Source organism: Lynx rufus, unplaced genomic scaffold, assembly GCF_022079265.1.
Source record: "Lynx rufus isolate CCGP_SWC_20201006 ecotype Redwood Valley unplaced genomic scaffold, mLynRuf1.p SCAF_13, whole genome shotgun sequence".
NCBI classification, from domain to species: domain Eukaryota; kingdom Metazoa; phylum Chordata; class Mammalia; order Carnivora; family Felidae; genus Lynx; species Lynx rufus.
Window position 1 is genome coordinate 58,380,990 of NW_025814827.1, and position 20,689 is coordinate 58,401,678.

At 39.3% G+C, this 20,689-nt stretch overlaps 1 protein-coding gene across 1 annotated transcript in view; it reads left to right on the top strand.

The window, feature by feature from the left end:
• Positions 1–2,726: 2,726 nt before the first annotated feature.
• TTC6 (tetratricopeptide repeat domain 6) overlaps positions 2,727–20,689 on the top strand; it is a 202,476-nt gene continuing 184,513 nt past the window's right edge. Inside the window, exon 1 of the mRNA XM_047074697.1 lies at positions 2,727–3,662. Within this exon, the coding sequence (XP_046930653.1) occupies positions 2,727–3,662 (936 nt within the window). The remainder of the gene's footprint in view (positions 3,663–20,689) is intronic.

Below are 20,689 nucleotides of genomic sequence, written 5' to 3' on the forward strand. Positions count from 1 at the left end.
GAGTTCAAGCCCTGCGTCGGGCTCTGTGCTGACAGCCCAGAGCCTGGAGCCTACTGTGGAGTCTGTCTCCCTCCTCTCTCTCTCTCTCTCTCTCTCTTTCCCTCCCTCCCTCTCTCTGCCCCTTCCCTGCTTGTGCTTTTTCTCTATGAAAAATAAATAAATAAAAACATAAAAAAAAAGAAATGCAAAGTAAAATAAGAAAATATTTTCTACATTTAGTCATAAATCCATCTTATTTTGGTACATGGCTTAAAATGAGATATAATCCCCCCCCAATAATCAACCAGTTGCCTCAGCACAGTTCATTGAATAACTCTTTTCTTGACAATTTAATGCTGTCTTTACACTATAACTCATACTGTTTTTAATTCTTTTGCTCAGTCTACCTGATGATTCTAGCAGTCGTAGTTCAGTTTTAATTCTTATATCTGTATAAGTTTTAATTGTCTTGTTAGAAAAGTGCTCCCTCATTTCTCTTTTTCAAAACTTTGCCTGTCTATCCTGTTTGTTATTTCAAATGAACCCAGAATTATTTTTCAGATTTCAAAAATATAATTTTTAGATTTTGATTGTGATGGCATTAAACCAATACAGTATTTTGGGAAGATCTGATATAATTATAATATTTGATTTTTTCACCAAGGGACAGTAACTGTCTATTTAGTAGAATCTTTCTTCTGTGTCCTTTAGTAAAAATTTAAAAATGTATTCATGCAGTTTCAGCACATTTCTTGTTATGTTCATTGCTAGATACTCTTCTAAAAAAACACAAATGGAATTTTATCACTATGTTTTTAAAGGATCATTTTGGTATAAAGGAAGTTAATTGGGTTTTGTATAAAATTTAAAAAAGTTTTTTTTTTTAATTTTTTTTTTCAACGTTTATTTATTTTTGGGACAGAGAGAGACAGAGCATGAACGGGGGAGGGGCAGAGAGAGAGGGAGACACAGAATCCGAAACAGGCTCCAGGCTCTGAGCCATCAGCCCAGAGCCCGACGCGGGGCTCGAACTCACGGACCGCGAGATCGTGACCTGGCTGAAGTCGGACGCTTAACCGACTGCGCCACCCAGGCGCCCCTAAAATTTAAAAAAGTTTAAATGCCTTGCAGAAATCTATTGTAATTCTAAATAGTTCTTTGATGTTTAGATCTTCCAGGTAGACAATCATATTTGCAAATAATGATGATATTCCAGAGATGTTTCTGCTTTAGTATTTTTTTCCCAAAGAGCCTTGGCCTTAGGCAAATTAACTAAAACAAATTAGTTTTTTCAATTCATTTTTTTCTGCTTTTGTTTTCATTATTATTATTATTTCATCATTTCGTATTTTACCCTTATTTCTTAAAACTCTCCTCTTGTTGGCTTCTGTGAACTTTGTTCTCCCCATTTTCTTCTCTGTTGCTCCTGCTCATCCCACCTCCCACAGATGCGTGTGCCCCAGAGTCTGTCGTTGGGCCCTTTTCTGTTTACACTTCTTGTTAGCCTGGCTTTTGTTAATGACCTCAGAGCTCTCAGGATCTGAAAATCCACTTATGATCATACATGAACTGGCCCTGTTGAATAGCAGGGTTTTTTTTTTTTTAATTGTGATAATAAATACACATAACATAAAATTTACCATCTTAACCATCTTTAAGTGTACAAGTTACTGAATAGCAGAAGCTTTATTATGTACTTGGCTATGACCCAGACTTCATCAAGATGGTTCAAAGTTCTTATTTTAGGAAGGATCTTTAATTGCTCCTATTTATTCCTTCTCATTGGCTAGATCCCATCAGTTTTACCTTGTTATGTCTCTCTTTTCACGCTGCTAGCTACCAAGGCCAGGCCTTATGCTCAAGCTGTGCAGGTTCTTATTTGCCTCTCTCCCTTTATTATTTCTCACTCAGTATTGCCCAAGCAGCAGATCCTATCAAGCCACTTTTCTGTTAAAAGTTTTTGAATGGTTTTCAGTAGCCAACAGAAGCACAAACACTTGGCATTCAAGGCCTCATGATCCTGCTACAGGCTACCTTGTGGCTGATCGCCTCTCTTCCTTCATACAGTCCACTGTAGTTCAGGAGACATATTGAGGGAAATGGGCTGGGTATGGGATGGAGACACTCAGGACCAGTTAGTTGGAGAAGGAAGAGGAAACTGCCATCTTTCCTCAGGAGTAGGGATTTGGACCTTGCACTGCCGGAGTCTTCATTCCCTACCCCCCACCCCTTCACTCCAAACTGCAAATCTGGAATTTCATATGAAAATCTCTCAACTTAAAATTGTTGGTACAAATTAATAATTTTGAAAAACTTGGAGCAATTGAAAAATATGTTTGTGGGCTAGATCCATGCCTCAGTTGATGACCTCTGTTCTTTCTTAGCAGGGTTTCTTTAGATGCCTGTCTCCCTTGTCTGGAATTGGGACATTATATTATAGTCTAAAGAATTGTTAAAATAAATCCAATAGGCATTTCAGAAATTCCACTGTAAAAAAGTTAACTGCTCTAAAGGTTTTTCATGGTTCCTTTGAAAAGGCCAATAGTTGGATTTAAAATGATATAAACTAATACTGCCCACTTGTGCCTCTGGAGCACAGCAAGTATTCTACCATGAGAGGGTTTTTGAGCTGGTCTTGCATATATCAACGTGAGTTTTGTTATATAGTCATACAATAGGGTCATACTATATACATACATATATATATGATACAATATATTGTTATTTCACAGGACAGATTAGTCAAGATGTCTGCAATTTCAAAGCATTTTGGATTGAAATACAAAGAAGAATCATGCATCTTTAAAGAGCTTGAGAAGATTCGCCAGGAAACTAAAAAGGACTTTCTCCGATTCAAGCAGAAGTTGGCCTCCAAGCCGGCTGTGGATGAAGGCCCAGTGTTGGGCCTCCAGGCCCCTGGCCCTGCGCGTCCTGGGGAGAAGGGCAGCGCTTCCTGCGCTGGACCCCCAAAGCCATCAGGGTCCCCTCGAGCTAAAAGCCCTACGACCCCCGCTGCGGCCCTCCCGCAGCAGGCGCCCCGAGGCGCAGCGCGGCCCCCGGGCCCCAGCGAGGCGGCCACTCCCGGGAAGACCCGGCCGTTTCGCCCCCAGGACTTCTATTTGCGGAGCTCCGCGTTCCTCCGGCACCGGCCCCTGAAGAAGCCGCCGGTCATCGCCTCCAGGGCCGGCACGTCCAGACCGGTGGTCCTGATGCCGCCGCCCGCGCCCAGGGAGAGGCCCGGGCCGCGCCGGGGCCCAAGGAACCCGCGGCCCACGGCCTCCAAGCCCGTCCTGCACCCGGCCCGAGAGGGCGACGCGAAACGGGAGACCGCTCCGCTCGCAGAGGCCCTCTTGGCCAATCCGAGGAAGGGCAGCTCCATTTCCAGCCAGGAGGACGATGCGGAGGCGTACAGCCGGCTGTGGAGAGCCAGGAGTCGCACCCCGTCCTTGGGTGAGGGCTCCGTCAGCCTGCCGCGGGAAGGCGCGCGGCCAGTGTCCAAAAGCCAGCGGGAGAGGATCGCGCCCAGCCATTCGCTGGAGGCCCCGCAGCAGGTGCGAGTGATCCCGACGTGCATTGAGGAGGTCATCGCCTCATTGCAGTCTGAGGCCCAGCTGGCCTCCGACCGGACCATCAAAGAGCTCATACAGAGTGTCCTCGGCCAGCACTACGACATGAAAATGGAAGTAGGTAAACCAGCCGCAGGGTAGTATTTCTTCTGGGTAAATGCTGCTTCAGGAGACGTTCATTATAGATTTAAGTGCGTGTGGTGTGGTATAAGCAAGACAAGCTAGACTAAACACTGGGGTGTTATGCAAGTGCTTTGAATTTCGAATTTGAATTTTTTAATATTTCATTGCGGGAGGGTACAGTCTTTTCAGTGGGAGAAATTGAGAGGTTATTTCAAAAATTAGTTCAAAGATTAGCTGTAGACCTGAGTAATACATCACTGGTAACCTTTCAAAGTCTTTGTGATTATTTAGTATTGAAATAACAGATGTTTTATATGAAAAACTCAGGCTTTTTCTGTTATGGCTTAGCATTAGCAGTGAATGTTTATCCAGAGCACATCGATGTATTACTACTAAGAAGTTGAATTAGTAAGAGTTCTGTGTTGTTTTTTTTTAGTGACAATCACTCTCTTAAAATATTTTTAAAAATTTACTAGCCAATTAAAGAGATTATTAGTGATTCTTGTGTGCCAGGCAAAAGGAAACAGAGTTTGTGTGCATTTTGCCTTGACAACCTCATCAGGTGGATACCCATAAGAGCCCCATTTTACATAAGAGGCTTCCTAGCTTTAGTGATGTTAAAGGACTGTCTCAGTTGTCCCAAACTAAGGAATGGCAGAGCTGGGATTCTACCCCAGGTGGTCACACCCCAGACACTGGACTCGAAGCATGCCAGAACTGTCCGTTTGTTGATTGTGATATGTCCCCAGGAGGGAGCAAAGCCAAATAGGGTCATGGGTTAAGATATTTTGTCCATTATATAGACTTTACTCTGGCAGAGACATTCAAAGCAAAAATAATAACAAGGGAATCTGAGTCCCACAGAAAGACAGAGGGGGGTGGGAGGGAGGGAAGGGGGGGAGTGGTGGGGAGGGGATGAAAAAAGAAAAAAGAGACTTTTTTTTTTTTTTTTTTGAGAATGGCAATGAGGATGACTGTAAGAGGGAAGAAGATTCCGTTACTGTCCTTGGCTGCAGTGCCAGACCTGTTATTTGTACACAGAATACTGCTGCCACATTGTGTCTTTAAAATAGTTTCAGTACCAAAATACACTCTGGCTGTCATTTAAGGAATGTGATCATAAAGCCTATTAGGGAACAAAAACATGTAAGGACAAGAGTCCTCAGTGTCGTCTTTGACCTAACATTTGTCAGCAGAGTAGGACAAATGTTTTCAACTAAGACCCACACCTCCTCACAGTTACTCAACAAGATCAGCGTGGCTGCTTGGGGATTTCTAATTGGGTTTTGTGTGGGTCTCACAGAAAAAAGAATCAGGGATGTGCACTGGAGAACCTTTAAGAAAAGACAAAAAAGTTCTCAGTGTCTGCCCCCGTAAGAAGTAACTCTGTGACATTAGTCAAGGTACTTGACATAAAGAGGGGCCCATATTAGAAACTGGCTCAGAGGTCCCGTACAGTTGGGAAAAGTTGCTTTCAGGCCATAAGATAGAGTACATTTTGAAGGGTTCAAATAGAATAAAATATAAGAAGAAAGAGTATCAAATGATGAATGAATACTGGGACAGTGAGTTCTGTTCTTTGTGGTATTCCATTTGTCTTGTGTATCCTTTTTTGGTGCTTTCAGTTACCTGAATTGTTTAATGTAGGAGAGTGGCCTGGAGCATCAGAGTTCAGGAGCAAGGGGTGCTGACACTGTGTTATAGGACTTAGCCAGTATCAAGTGCCCCAGTCTCATCCCTGCTTTCCGTTACATTGATTTTTAGTGCTTTTGTGATTTTTTTAGTGCTTTAGCAATTTCATTCTTGCTTTTGAAGTTTTGCCTTTCCAACCAAACGATTCCAGAAGACAGAGCCTTGCATTATTTTGAATCAAAGTGCTTTCAAAAGTTTTATTAGGGTGAGAAATGGCTGTGGCTGGTTACGTAGGTGATGGATAGTAATAACAATGCAAGTGTAAAAGTGATGTCTAAATTCTGATTTTAAAAATTCATAAGATTAGAATAAGGACATTTGTTTTAAACATTTGTAATTTATGTAAACAACATACTTTCGAGGATGAGCAAGGAATATGGTTCTTCGCTTTAGACGTCTTAATTTGGAGTCACACAGCAATTCTTAGAGGGAAAGCCAGAGGAAAAGACAGTCTTGGCAGAGTGTGTTGTCTCTGTTTAGAGCTTGGGCAAGGCCATTCCACACCTAGCATTCAGAGTTTCACAATTACATAGACCAAAAGTTGCACAGAATACCTGAAGATTCACTTAGCTGTCAAGTTTTCTCATCCTTGGCACTAGTGACATTTTGGAGTAAATAATTCTTTGTTGTGGGTGGCTGTTCTGTGAATTGTAGGTTGTTAAGGATTATCCCTGGCTTCTACCCACTAGATGCCAGTAGCACAATCCTCTTGCTTCCCTTCCTCATCCCCTGCCCAAGTCATGACAGTCATAGTATCTACATATTGCCAAATGAGACCCTGGAGAGTAGGGCACCATGCCTCCCACGTTGAGCACCACTGGCCTAAACAGTATGTATACACCATTGTAGGAGGAATAGCAATGTTATATGGCCCTGTGTTTGTTTTACTGAGGCATCAATCACTCACAACATACATTCTAATTATATGAGACTGGAGTTCAGAGACTACCTTCTGGACATTAATTGAGAAAGAAGGAGCCAGCCCATCCTTGCTTCTTTCATGTATAGTTGCTTTTTGCCACAAAGCACAAAGAAAAATGGCTTCACGTGACCTAGGTAAGAAAGAATTCATGTTCCAAGATCTTTTATGAACAAATTATGTGTAGCTCACAAATGTTATATCATAAAATCTATGCCTACTTCCACTTCAGGGAAGATGAAATAGATGTACTTTCTCCTATTTCTCCTGTACAACTAAGTGCACTAGGTATAAGACAAACATGAGAATACTCCAAAAGGTGGAGAGAGGAAGACAGACTGGCTAGGAACTTCGGGTTCTGAGGAATCACATAGTGATGCTTTCTAGGGCTTTCTTTTTGCCTTATATCCTCCAGACTTGGATATAAGGATGCTGGCAAAATAGGAATGCCAGTGGATGCAGTAAAAGCTCCAGCAAAAGCCAGCTCTCGTTAGCCAAGGGATCAAGAAAGGGGCAGCCTAGAAAGACATAACTTTTAGACAATAACTGTGCTCCTCTAGCCAGAAACAGCAGAAAAAAAGCCTATGACCCCATCCCCACCTATACCAGCCAAGGCTGAATGGGGATCCTGGCCTTTCAATCTCACTAAGCTATAACAAGTTACCCCAACTTTTCTCCCCACTGAGGTGGTGTCAGTGGAAAGTCAGGACTTTGAACACTGCTCTGCAGTGAAGAGGCTGCCCTCTCCACTTTCCCTGTATCACTGGGGCCATGTGGGGAACAATAATGAGATACCCCTATCCCTTATAACTAGAATGGTATCAGCAGAGGCCTAGTGGGAGCCAGAACTCCTACTCCCACCCAGCAATAATAAGGAAGCCTGCACCCCTGGTGTCAACAGAGACCAAGTTGGAACCTGTGCCCTCCCCCAACAACCCCTACTAGAGCAATGCCATAGGAAGCCAGCTAAAATAGGAAGTTTAAATGAGATCCAGAGTCTCAGAACACATACCCAAATGTCCAAGTTTCAGTAGAAAATCACTTGTCATACTAAGAACCAGAAATATCTTGACTTGAAAGAAAAAAAGATAACAGATGCCAGCACTGAAATAACAGAGATGTTAGAATAAAGTGGCCCTCAAAAAGAAGGCTTCAGTGAGTAAATATGAGCACATGTGAAAAAATGAAAAAGTGGAAAGAGTTGACAGAGAAATAGAAAGTCTCATTAAAGAAATCAAAGCTGTAAAGAGGAACCAAAGGAAAATTTTAGAACTGGAAGCACAATAACTGAAATAAAGCCCCAGTTGATAGCTAAACAACTGAATGGAGAGGACAGAGGAAAGAATCAGTGAATTTGAAGGTGGAACAATCAACTTACTCAATCTGAACAACAGAGAGACAATAGACTGAGAATAAAGTGTACTTAACTTCAGGACCTATGAGACTATCACAAAAGATCTAACTTTATGTCATCAAGGTCCTGGAAGCGGAGTAACCCCCAAACCAAAGAAACCCAAAGGATCCACACCAAAATATAATTGTCAAACTTCTGAAAATGAAAAAAAAACAATAGGGGCACCTGGGTGGCTCAGTCGGTTGAGTGTCCAACTTTGGCTCAGATCCTGATCTCGCGGTCCGTGAGTTTGAGCCCCGTGTTGGGCTCTGTGCTGACAGCTCGGAGCCTGGAGCCTGCTTCATATTCTGTGTCTCCCTCTCTCTCTGCCCCTCCCTGACTCATGATCTGTCTGTCTGTCTCTCTCTCTCTCTCTGTCAACAACAACAAAAAAACATTAAAAAAACCCAATAAAACCTTTAAAGCAGTGAGAGAGAAACAAGTGTTACCTATAGAGGAAAACAACTTGAATGACAATTGGTTACTTGTTAGACATCATGGAGGCCAGAAGGAATGGGCACAATATTTTTCAAGTGCTGAAAGCAAAGCATTGTGTACTCAGAATTCTATGTCCAGTGAAATTATTCTTCAGGAATTGAAGGGGAAATCAAGGCATTCTCAGAGAATTTGTCACTAGCTGTCCTACCCTACAGAATGGCTAAAAAAGTTCTCTAAACAGAAAGGAAATGATTAGAAAAAAGGACACCAGGAGGGAAGAACACAATAAACAAAAACTGTAGCTAAATACAACAGACTTGCCTTCTCCTCTGTTTGATATTTCATGCTAAACATTAGACAGGCTCTACACTGTCTAATGTGATTCTAAATGTGTGTAGAGGAAATTTAATTTAATGTAAGACAATTACAAATAGGAGATGGTAAAAAGACATAAAAAGAGGTAAAGTTTCTATGCTTCACTCTAATTGACAATATCAGTAGACTTGGTATATATAAGTTATGTATATATAACATAATGCCTAGGATAGTGACTAAAAAAGCCATACAAGCAGATTCACTCAAAAAACACTATAGATAAATCACAATAGAATTATAAATCTGTTAACTCATAGGAAGGCTGGTAAAAAACAGAGAAATAAAAACAGAAAAAAGAAAACAAAAACTGACAGCTTCAAATTCTAACATATTAATAACTACATTAAATATAAATGGATTAAATACACCAATTGAAAGACAGAGATTGGCAAGTAATTAAATACATAACCAAACTATATTTTGTCTACAAGAGACTTACTTCCGATATAATGATATAGGTAGGTTGAAAATAAAAGATGAAAAAAACATATCATGCACACATTAACTAAAAGAAATCAGGAGTGGCTATATTAAGTTCAGATAAAGTGGACTTCAGAACAGAGAAAATTACCAGAAACATAGAGGGGATTCCAATATGGTAAAAGGGCCAATTCACCAAGAAAACAAAGCAATCCTAAATGTGTATGCACCAAATAACAGAGCTGAAAGACAGATAAAAACTGAAAGGAGAAATAGGAAATCTACAATTATAGTTGAAGACTTCAACATCCCTCTTTTAACAACTAATAGAAAAATTAGAAATTCCCCGAGAAGAACTCAACAACACCATCAACTTTCAGAATCTAATTGATGTTCATATAACACTGCACCCAACAATAACAAAATACATATTCTTGTCAATTGTCCATGGAACATATACTAAGACCATATCTTGACCATAGAAGTGAACTTCAATAAACTTAAAAGAATTGAAATCATACAGAGTGTTATTCTCTGACCATAATGGAATAAAACTAACAATTAATACCAGAACAATAATAGGAAAATCTCCAAATGTTTGGAAGCTAAACAATGCAATTTTTGTTAATGTTTATTTATTTTTGAGAGGGAGAGAAAGACAGAGTGTGAGCAGGGGAGGGACAGAGAGAGAAGGAGACACAGAATCTGAAGCAAGCTCCAGGCTATGAGCTGTTGGCACAGAGCCGGATGCAGGGCTCAAACTCATGAAGGGCAAGATCATGACCTGAGCCAAAGTTGGACCTCAGCCAAATGAGCCACCCAGGTGCCCCAACAATGCAGTTTTAAATAATCCATGGATCAATAAGGAAGTCTCAGGGAAAAAAAGACATTGAACCAAGTTTAAAAATACATGTGAAAATTTGTGGGGTACAGGCAAAGCAGTACATTCATCCACAGAAATGAAAACTTACATTCAAACAAAAACCTGAGATGAATGTTCATAGCAGATTTTATTATTTAATAATCCAAACTAGAAAGAACCCAGATGTCCTTCATGGGGTAAATAGATATATTAATCAGCAATAAAAAGAAAGATACCTACAACTTGGATGAATCTCCGGAAAATTATGCTGAGGCAAGCAACAGCAACAACAGCAACAATAACAAACTCCCTGAAAAACAGCAACAACAACAGAAACAATAACAAACTTCCCAACAAACAAACAAAAACCACCACCAAAAAAAAAAAAAAAAAAAACCCAGAAGAAACAATCTCTAAACATTAGAGACTGTATAATTACATTTATACAACATTCTTAGAAGGACAAAACTATAGGAATGGAGAACAGATTTGTGGTTGCAAGGGGTTAAGGACAGGCTTAGGGTGAGGTAGGGTGGGAAGAGGTCAGTGTGGCTTTAGAAAGGTAGCATGAGAAATCCTTGTGGTGATGGGAATGTTTGTATCGACTGTAGCAGTGCCAGTGTTCTGGTTGTGATATTGTGTTACAGTTTTGCACATATTACCATTGGGTGAAAGGGGTAAAGAGTACAAAGGATATTTCTGTATTATTTGGTACAAGTGAATATGAGTCTACAGTTATCTCAAAATAAAAACTGAAATGTTATCAGAGTCTATATGCTTCTTTTTATAAGTTGTAAGAAGAGACACAAGGAAACAATATATTCTCTTCTAAGTCCTCCTTAGCTCCCCATAGTAACCAATGCTTATTGTTGTTTATTCTTCTACACTTATCTTAATATTTTAGTACAAATGTGCACACATACATGCACACATAAACAGGGTTTTCTCTTCATAAAAATAAGAACATATGGTGTACATTATTCTGCAACTTACTTTTTGACGTATTTCAATATGTACAGCTTCTATTTTTTTCCTTTAAATAGCTGCTTATTATTTCATAATATTTAAACATTTCCTTGGCTCTTTGCTTTTCAAATTTCACTTTTCCTATCCTAGGAATAAATTTTTGTTCATTGGAGGTATAAATTAAGGAACCTACCTGGATCTGGGCCAAGAAAAACAATTTATATTGTTTGGATGACATAATACAATTGGGAGGGACTAGTTTGGACAGATCTTTTCTATTCACAATGATAGACACACTTATTACATCTTTCTCTTACACATTCCCTTTGTGCAGTACTTTGTTGTCCTCATAGACAGAACGGGCTTAGGCTAGTACAAATGATATAATGATTTCTTGATTTACACCTCTGTGAAGTTTTAAATCTCTCAGATTTGGGTGCTTTCAACAAATACCAAATACTTATATATTTAATTTACATTCATTTTTAGAAGATGGAAAATATTATATTAGTTTTTGAAGGAAAATTACTGTTTCTTTAGTCAGTTTGATTGTAGCAATGATTTTGAACCGAGTTGGAAGTTGTTCCTTCAAAATAAACTTATTCTTTTGGATACAAATGCAGTTTATTTTCCATGAGGATTTTCTTTCAAGATTGAAATACTAAGTTATTTGAAAAATGAAATGCTAATTTAGTGTAGAACTCAGATGTGTTTTTTTCTGATTCTTAACACAGATGCTGCACGGTAATAATTTTTCTTTTGCTTGTTTGTATGGTAACGTACCTCAATTTAAACTCTACAGGACAAATGCATTTTAATCTTGATCCATTTTCACATATACCAGGGTTTAAGTACTATGAGGAGAAGTGAAGAAACATGTTGGCAAAATAATTGCCTTTTCTGACTGTTTCAGGTACAATTATTTGGATATTTATGATAAAAGCATTTCCCCTCTGTGGATTGTTATTTCAACACATAGCGCAATTTAAATTTTGATTTCCTGATGTAGACGTTTTTAGATGCTTTAAAATTTTAACGACTGGTCCAAGGGCTTAGACTTTCTTTCCGTAGGAGATGAAGTGGGCATTATCTGAGAAGTTGCATACTTAAAATCCAGCACTATTTGCCACCTTAACATTGTATGGTTTTAGTCCACTTTAGGGGTAATTTTTGTGATATCTTCAAGTCATGATTTTCATCTATTTTGTGTAAAGTGAGAGGAGAGACTTTATACAATTTAAAACAGTTTTTTGAAATTGAGGGCCTAGAGTAATATGGCCGCCTTGACAGCAAATTGAAATACCGGAATATCCTAGTTGGGTTACATGTTGACTTATTGTACATGGAAACCATTTATTTTTATTACTGAAAAGCATAGTATTTGATTGTGATTTAAGTCTCTTATTCTGTAGCTGTAAACAGCCTGAAGCTAGGCAGCTGTATTCTTTACAATTCTTGTTTTAAAGCATAATAGGTAAACATTGAATTTTAAGGATGGGTAGATAAACAGTTTTGACAGTAAAATCAAAATCTCAAGAACCAGCAAACCACAATCATGTCTGAACATCTCTCATCCCAAATCCAGGCAGCCTAATAGACTGTGCGGCACATTATCTAGTTGTACTGAATATGTATTTCATTTTGGGGGCATATTATTTTACAGGTACCTGGTTTCCCTAGTCCACTACAAAATGCACTGAATCCTGGTCTCACCACAGTGGAAAAGAATGACTTGACAAAATCTGTCATATTTCTTATCTCTATGAGTTTTTATAAAGCACAGTACAGAAAGGTTAAATTTTTAGTTTATTGTATTGAAACTAAAATATATATATAACATCTAAATTACTAAATATAGTCTCATTTAATAAATTTTTTTTTACATATTTTACTTTGTGTTTTTATTATATGGAAAGGAACTGTTAGAGTCTCGGTGATAAATTTTTCCATAGTTTTTCCTTACTCTCATTTTTCACTGGAATAGTGCCTGGAGCTGGAAGATGACCTAATTAACTATGGATTTTACATAACAAAACTGAGACCCAATGAGAGAAAGTGACTGTTGCAAGGCCACGCAGCTAATTAGCATAGTGGAGACTGGATCCCTTCAGCTCTTCTGACAGCCGGACTAGAATTGTCTTCATTCTTATTACATCATGTTGATAGCACTTTCTTTCTTTCCCCCCATCGTCTCTTACCTTTTTTCCTTCACTATCTTAATACCTAGACCCCAGGTATCCAGAATCTTTTCTCACCGTGACTTTTCCCATCTCAGATTTCTGTGATGACTGCATTAGTGGGAAGACCATCACTCTCCCATTCAGGGATGGCCATCCTGGTGACCTCTGAGCTCAGCAGTTTTAGACCAAGAAGCAACGATTTGCTGCTCATAGAGCCCTGTGGTGATGGTAGAGATGGCGGGTGTGAGATGGGACTCAGGTTGGGTACCTAAGATCCACACTGAGTCATAACATTAAAAGCTGGAGGTGGGATGAATTACAGGTATTGATGACACTAGTAGTTGATTATATAGTCACTAGTCAGTTACAGTCAGCCAAGTACCACTGATTCTGCCAACTTAAGTTGGCGTTAATATGAACAAATGATAAAATCTCCATTATCTGTCATCTCTCATGTCAACTAAAGGCAGAGTAACAGACTGACCCACTTGTACTTCATCTTATTAGCTTTATTTTACATTATTTATTTTATTTTTAAATCATTTAGCTATTCTCAAAGTGAAAGAATACCCACAACACTTTCTCTTTTTAGTCCAGTTAGGTTGAGTCCCCATTTTTTTGGGGAAACCTTTTACATATTTGAAATTTTATTATCTGTGGTGGTTTGGGGTCTTGTTGAGAACTCTCGACTTGAGAGAATGAAGTGTGTCAGTGGCCTTACCAGGAATTCCCAAAAGATAATGCTTTGGATATTATCTAAGTAAGGATGCAGGATTGTCATGATCATGTGGCCAACTATTAATTGGCATACTGGTTATCAAATTTGACCAGTCTTGATAGTAAATAAAATCCCCTGCACCCTCCACCCCTTCTACACCTTTTAAATTGGTAAGTCATCTTCTCTGTAGATCTCACAGATAATGCAGTAAATAAAATTCCCATTCTTTGCTTGGCTTACTGCAAATTTATTAGACACACAATAGAAGATTATAATAAAGCTAGACCTTGTCATTTCAGCCAAATTTCCCCTCAAGAACATCTCCAGTCTCAAGCTCTTCATCTCTTAATCATTTGAAATAAGGTTCTGAAGAAATGAAAGATTGAGACAGCTGAGACACTTTTCATTGTTCTGATTTCATTATGCTGTTGAGACCTGCCTAGATGTACAGTCTTTGACAATCAATTATTACTTTGAAAAGTGATTATTAAACAGTTCATGGAATTATGGCTTTATATGCATAACTCTATTCTATTGCTCTTTAGGGTTAAGCGAAAAGGCTTATTAAATATCCATTTACAATGGAATCTTTGAAAATGCTAAATGGAATGCATAATTCATATAGGCTGTCACCAGTACAATGCCAAATCAGTTTAGCCAAATATCAAGTAACAAGGAAATGGGAGTAAGTGGCAGTCCTAATAGAACTTGTTCTGGGCAGCTAATGGGTGCAGATAATCAGAAAACCTAAAATAAGAGTGACTTAGATAAGGTAGAAGTTTATTTCTCTCTTGTAAAATGTCACGTAAAAGGTAATAGAGGACTGATATGGTGTTCTGCAGAGTCAGGGATTCTTTTTTTTTTTTTAATTTTTTAAACTTTTAAAATTTTTAACGTTTATTTATTTTTGAGACAGAGAGAGACAGAGCATGAACGGGGGAGGGTCAGAGAGAGGGAGACACAGAATCCGAAACAGGCTCCAGGCTCTGAGCTGTCAGCACAGAGCCCGACGCAGGGCTCGAACTCACGGACTGCGAGATCATGACCTGAGCCGAAGCCGGCCGCTCAACCGACTGAGCCACCCAGGCGCCCCTGCAGACTCAGGGATTCTACCTGCCATCTTACTGCTTCACTGACTGTGATCCTCATTACCAAGGTCATCTCAAGGTCCAATATGGCTGGTTCAGCCATCACATCTGCATTCCAGCCAGTAGGAAGGTGTAAATAAGAAAAGCATGGGCCTGAATTTTCCCACCACTTCTGCTTATATTTCAATGGCCAGAGCTTAGCCACATGACCACATCTAGCTACAAAAAAGGATGAAAAATGAAGTCACTATACTGGGTTCATGTACTATTACAATGGAAGAGGGTAGAAGAGACACTAGGGCAGTTTCTGTCATAGTCTCTATATATGATGTGCCTTCTATGGAGACTTTACCTTTCTAGCAAGGTTTTATTGAGTACCTGCAGTGTTTAACATTGTACTAGCACTAAGAATTGAAAGGTTTTATGTGTGACTTAATTTTTAGCTTTAAGCAGTTAGGTAACATATCAAGGGAACTAACTGATCATGAAAAATGGTGGAGAAAGTCTTGGGATTGCAGTTTGATGACCTCAATAGGGATTCTTGATTTATAATTTATTTGTTTCTTAAATTATTGGCATCTGACTTTTCTCATCCCTGTGGTTAGAGTTTATAATACTTACCTTACTATACTGTGAAAGGAAAATATTCTTAAATAAAACAATATTTGTTATATATACTGCATTTTTTAGGGGTGTCTGGGTGTCTCAGTCGGTTAAGTGTCTGACTCTTGATCTCAGCTGAGGTCAAGATCTCATGATTTGTGGGTTCAAGCCCGTGTAGGGCTCAGTGCTGACAGTGTGGAGCCTGCTGGGTATTCTATGTCTCCCTCTCTCTCTGCCCCTCTCCCGCTTGTGCTCTGTCTCCCTATCAAAATAAGTAAACATTTTAAAAAATACTGCATTTTTAAAGGTTTTTTTTTTTTTTATTAAATTTTTTTTTTCAACGTTTATTTATTTTTGGGACAGAGAGAGACAGAGCATGAATGGGGGAGGGGCAGAGAGAGAGGGAGACACAGAATCGGAAACAGGCTCCAGGCTCTGAGCCATCAGCCCAGAGCCTGACGCGGGGCTCGAACTCCCGGACCGCGAGATCGTGACCTGGCTGAAGTCGGACGCTTAACCGACTGCGCCACCCAGGCGCCCCATAAAGGTTTTTGATATATACTTTCACATTGCCTTTCAGTGAAGTTGAACCACCTGTATTCCTACCAGTAGTGAACACTGATCTGTTTCCCTACAGCCTCACCAACATTGTACATTATTGTGTTCCTGAAACTTTGCGAATTTGAAAGGCCAGTGGCTTTCCAATACTTTTCAGTTGTGGAAATTTTTCTTCAAATGCAGTATTCAACGAACGTTAAATATCCTAAGCATTTAATAGCATGGCAGCAGTGTCTCAATTGGGAATGAGGGGCCTGGAACCTACCTGTTGGATCCAGGCTCACATCAGCACACTGTATGGCCGTTAAGTCATTTGTCTATCTGCTCAGTTTTTTTTGGGTGCCTATACAAGACACTGAAATAGCAATGAACAAATGAAGTTCCTGCTTTCTTAGAGTTTACGTGCTAGAGAAAGGAGGCAGAGAGTAAACAAATCAGTAATGTCTCAGGTGGCAATATGTGACATAAAAAAGAAAAATGCTGGATAGAATAGACATTGATAGTGTGGAGAGATATTTATTTTTTTAAAGTTTATTTTTGAGAGAGAGAGGGAGGAGCAGAGAGAGAGGGGGACAGAGGATCTGAAGGAGGCTCCATATTGACAACAGAGCCCACTGTGGGGCTTGAACATGCAAACCCTGATATCATGACCGGAGCCAAAGTCAGATGCTCATCCAGCTGAGCCACGCAGGTGCCCAAATGTGGAGAGATATTTAAATCAGGTGGTCAGGAAAGGATGGTGGGAGAATGCGACATTTCAGCAGAGGTCTGAAAGAATGGAGCAAGCCATGCAGTTCACGTAAGGGGAAAGATCATTCCTAGCAGAGGGAAGAAACATTGCAAATCTCCAAGGCAGGAATGTTTTTATGGAGTTTGAGGAACAGCAAAGTGGTGGGGCTTTGAATGGAGGTTTGGTAGGAGATAAAGTCAGAGAGATAGCCCAGAGCACGGTCAGTTAGGACAGTGGTTTTCAATACTATCGGACCCAGTGCTCCATTCTTATTATATATACTTTGCCCACTTTACTACCTTGAAATAAAATTCGTAGATAATTATCATCTCCCAACCCACATGTCAAAAATTAACATAATGCCCTATTTGTAACATAAAGGATAAATGAGAGTAATTTATAATTGAATCATAATTCACTGGAAGATACAATGAAGTTGTTATGTGTTCTTGGTAGGTATATATGCAGCTATAATGTATAAGAAGGGCCAGAGGGGCGCCTGGGTGGCTCAGTCGCTTAAGTGTCCGACTTTGGCTCAGGTCATGATCTCACGGTTCGTGGGTTCAAGCCCCGCATCAGGCTCTGTGCTGACAGCTCGGAGCCTGAAGCCTACTTCTGATTCTGTGTCTCCCTCTCTCTCTGTCCCTCCCCTGCTCACACTCTGTCTCTCTCTGTCTCTCAAAAATAAATAAATGTAAAAGAAAAAATTAAAAAAAAAGAAGGACCAGAAAATGGGGCGCCTGGGTGACTCAGTTGGTTAAGTGTTCAACTTCGGCTTAGGTCATGATCTCGTGGTTCAGGGATTTGAGCCCTGCATCAGGCTCTGTGCTGACAGCTCAGAGCCTGGAACCTGCTTCTGATTCTGTGTCTCCCTCTCATTCTCTCTCTCTCTCTCTCTCTCTCTCTGCCCCTTCCCTGCTCACGCTGTCTCTCTCTGTCTCTCAAAAATAAATAAAACAGGGACGAGAAAATGAAAACAGGGACCAGAAAATGAAAACACAGTGCAGGTAGCACTAGAATACATCTTAGGATAAATAAGAACGGATTAGACTTTTGTGTACATGATAAAAGGAAATAGGAAATAACAAGTGAAATGGTGATGTGTGCTAAGACCAATGAAGACCAATTAAGGACTTGTGAAATGGAGAAAGTGAGCTAGGCCTCTCTAGAAGTGTAGTGTCCAAATAAATTCCTGTTTCAACACGGAACAAAATGAAAAAGTATCAGAAAAACCCTTCCACATGTCTTCCAACTTGGAATCTCAACATACGTCAGGATACATTCAGTCTCTGGAACTTAAAAAGACCTTGGAAGCCATCTTTTCTGATAGATGATGAGACTGCTGAAAAAAAGAGTAATCCAAGAAGGTGTGGAGAAATAGGCCTCTGTAAACACTTTGAGAGCAAAACAAAACAAAATAACTTTCATATGTAATTTTAATGACACATTTATTATTATTTTGTTAAAAGATTTACAAATTATATAGATTAGCCATAATATATTTAAAACTTTTCCTTTATTAATTAAATAGTCATTATTCCTGTGTTTCACATGTATCTGCTTCATTATGTTTAGTTCTAAGTTAATGGAATGAATTTCTTTTATCCTCTGTTCATGTCTGCGTGCTACTGCTACTAATGCAGAATGAAACAGGTGTGTTTCAGCTTTTGGTGAAAAAGCTGATAGCACAGTTGACCTGATATTCTAAAGTAGTAAGGATTTCCCAGGAAAACGAAGTATGGTCTTCCCTCTGTTTACATGGTAGTTGCCTTCCTGGAAAATAAATGAGGGGGAATATTTTGTGTTTAAATATAAAATGGAGTTAGATTCTGGTCTCGGACATTTGTAAAAATGTTTTTTACTGATATAAAAGCCTTTTAGGACATTTGACATTCAAGCTGATGTGGGTTATTTCTTTGTTTTGTGGGACTGCCCTGTGAACTGCTGGATGCCTAATCAACACCTTGTCCTTCCTTGTCCACTAAATGCCAGTAGCACATTCCCATTATAACAACCCAAAATGCTGGCCTTCCCCCACCCCAGGCAATTTCTAAATGTTCCCTAGGGAGGAGTACTATTACTGATGTGTCATTTTGTAAGCCATGATAAAAACTTTGGATTTCTCTCCGAGTGATGTGGGAGGACTTTGGAGGGTTTTGAGCAGAGGCATGACATGATCTGACCTTGTTTTAAAATTATCATCTACCTTCTGTGTGGACATAGATTATAGGGGAAAGAAGGAAGACCAGTTAGGCACCTATTATGATAATCCAGGTGAGAGATGGTGGTGGCTTGGGCCAACTATAGTGATAAGGAGATGAGGAATAGTCTGATTCAGCATACAATTTGAAGGTTGCTTATGGGTTGAATGTGTGTGTGTGTGTGTGTGTGTGTGTGTGTGTGTGTGTGTGTGTATAGAGGGACAGAGAGAGAGAGAGAGAGAGAGAGGGAGGGAAATCAAGAATAACTCCATGGTTTTTTAATGGGTGTAGCTAATGTAGAATATTGGTTTTTCTGAGGTAGTGAAGACCATAGGTAAGCCAGATTGTGGGGTTCATTTTGGACATATTAAGTTTGAGATGCCTGATACACTTTCAAGTGGAGATATTGAATAGGCATTTAGTTTTAAATCTAGGGTTCAGTGGGGAGGTTAGGGCTAGAAATATTGGAAATCATCAGTGACCAAAAGGTATTTAAAATTAATTAAGCTGAAAGAGATGACAAGGGGAAAAAGTATAGCTGGAAAGGAGAATAAATCTCTTAAGGACAAGGAGCTTGGGGGCATACCATTGTTTAGAGGCAGAGAGAAGAGGTATAATGAACAAAAGATACTGGGAAGGACAGCCAGGTGTAGATGTAAAACTAGGAGAAGGTATATGAGGACTCAGAAACCAAGTGAAGAAAATGTTTCCAGAAGAATATGGTAACTGGGGTCCTCTGGGTGGCTCAGTTGATTAAGCGTCCAGCTTTGGCTCAGGTCATGATCTCAAGGTTTATGAATTTGAGCCCTGCATCGGGCTCTGTGCTGACAGCTCGGAGCCTAGAGTCTGCTTTGGATTCTGTGTCTCCTCATCTCTCTGTCCCTCCCATGCTCATGCTCTGTCTCTGTCTCTCAATAATAAATAAATGTTTAAAAAAAAAGAATATGGTAACTGTGTCAAATCCTGCTAAGTCAAGTAAGATGAGAACTTGTAAGGTTTAATCATAGTGTTATAATATTTAACTACACACACTATACCTGTGTTACAGATTTTATTGCTTTTGTGAATGAGATATTTTTTCTACTTACATTTTTAATTGCTTATTACCCTATTGGTTTTAATGTGTTGACTATCCCATAATCTCTCTGAACCCTCCTATCTGTTCCAATAGTTTGCCTATAGAATTTCTTACTTAATAAAATTTGTGTTGGATGAAAGTGGTGGTAGTGAGCATCCCTATTTTATTCCTGACTTCAAAAGAAAGGCTTCGTTCTTAATTTCACCACTGAGTAGGATGTTTACCTTAGCTTTTTGATAGATTTCCTTATTAGATTCACTTTCTTTTTCAGCTTGCTAAGAATTTTAAAATCATGAATGTGTTGAATTTCATTCAGTACATCTTCTGCTTCTTAAATCTGTTGTCATAATGTGGATTCATCTGAACTATCCCTTCAATCTGGGAGAAATGTTTTTGGTTATGTTACAGTATGTTTTTATACACTGAGGATTTCTATTAGGGTTTTTGCATTTGTGTTTGTATGTGAGATTGGTGTATACTTTTTTTTTTCTTGTAATGTGCGTGTCCATTTTTGCTATCAGGGTTATAATAACCACTTAAATTGGATGCTTTCTTTTTCTGTTCCCTAAAAACAGTTTCTAGAAACTCGTATTTGTTCTTTGAAAGTTTGGTAATTTTCATCTGTTATGTTGTTGGGCTGGTATCTTGGATGAAGAGAGATTTTTAAACAATTATCTCAGTTTCTTTAAGGATTATTAATTTATTCAGACTTTCAATCCCCTTTCCACTCCTAGGTCAATTTTGCGACACGTTTCTAGACAATAATTCTTTTTATCCAAGTTTTCCCACATTTATTGGCA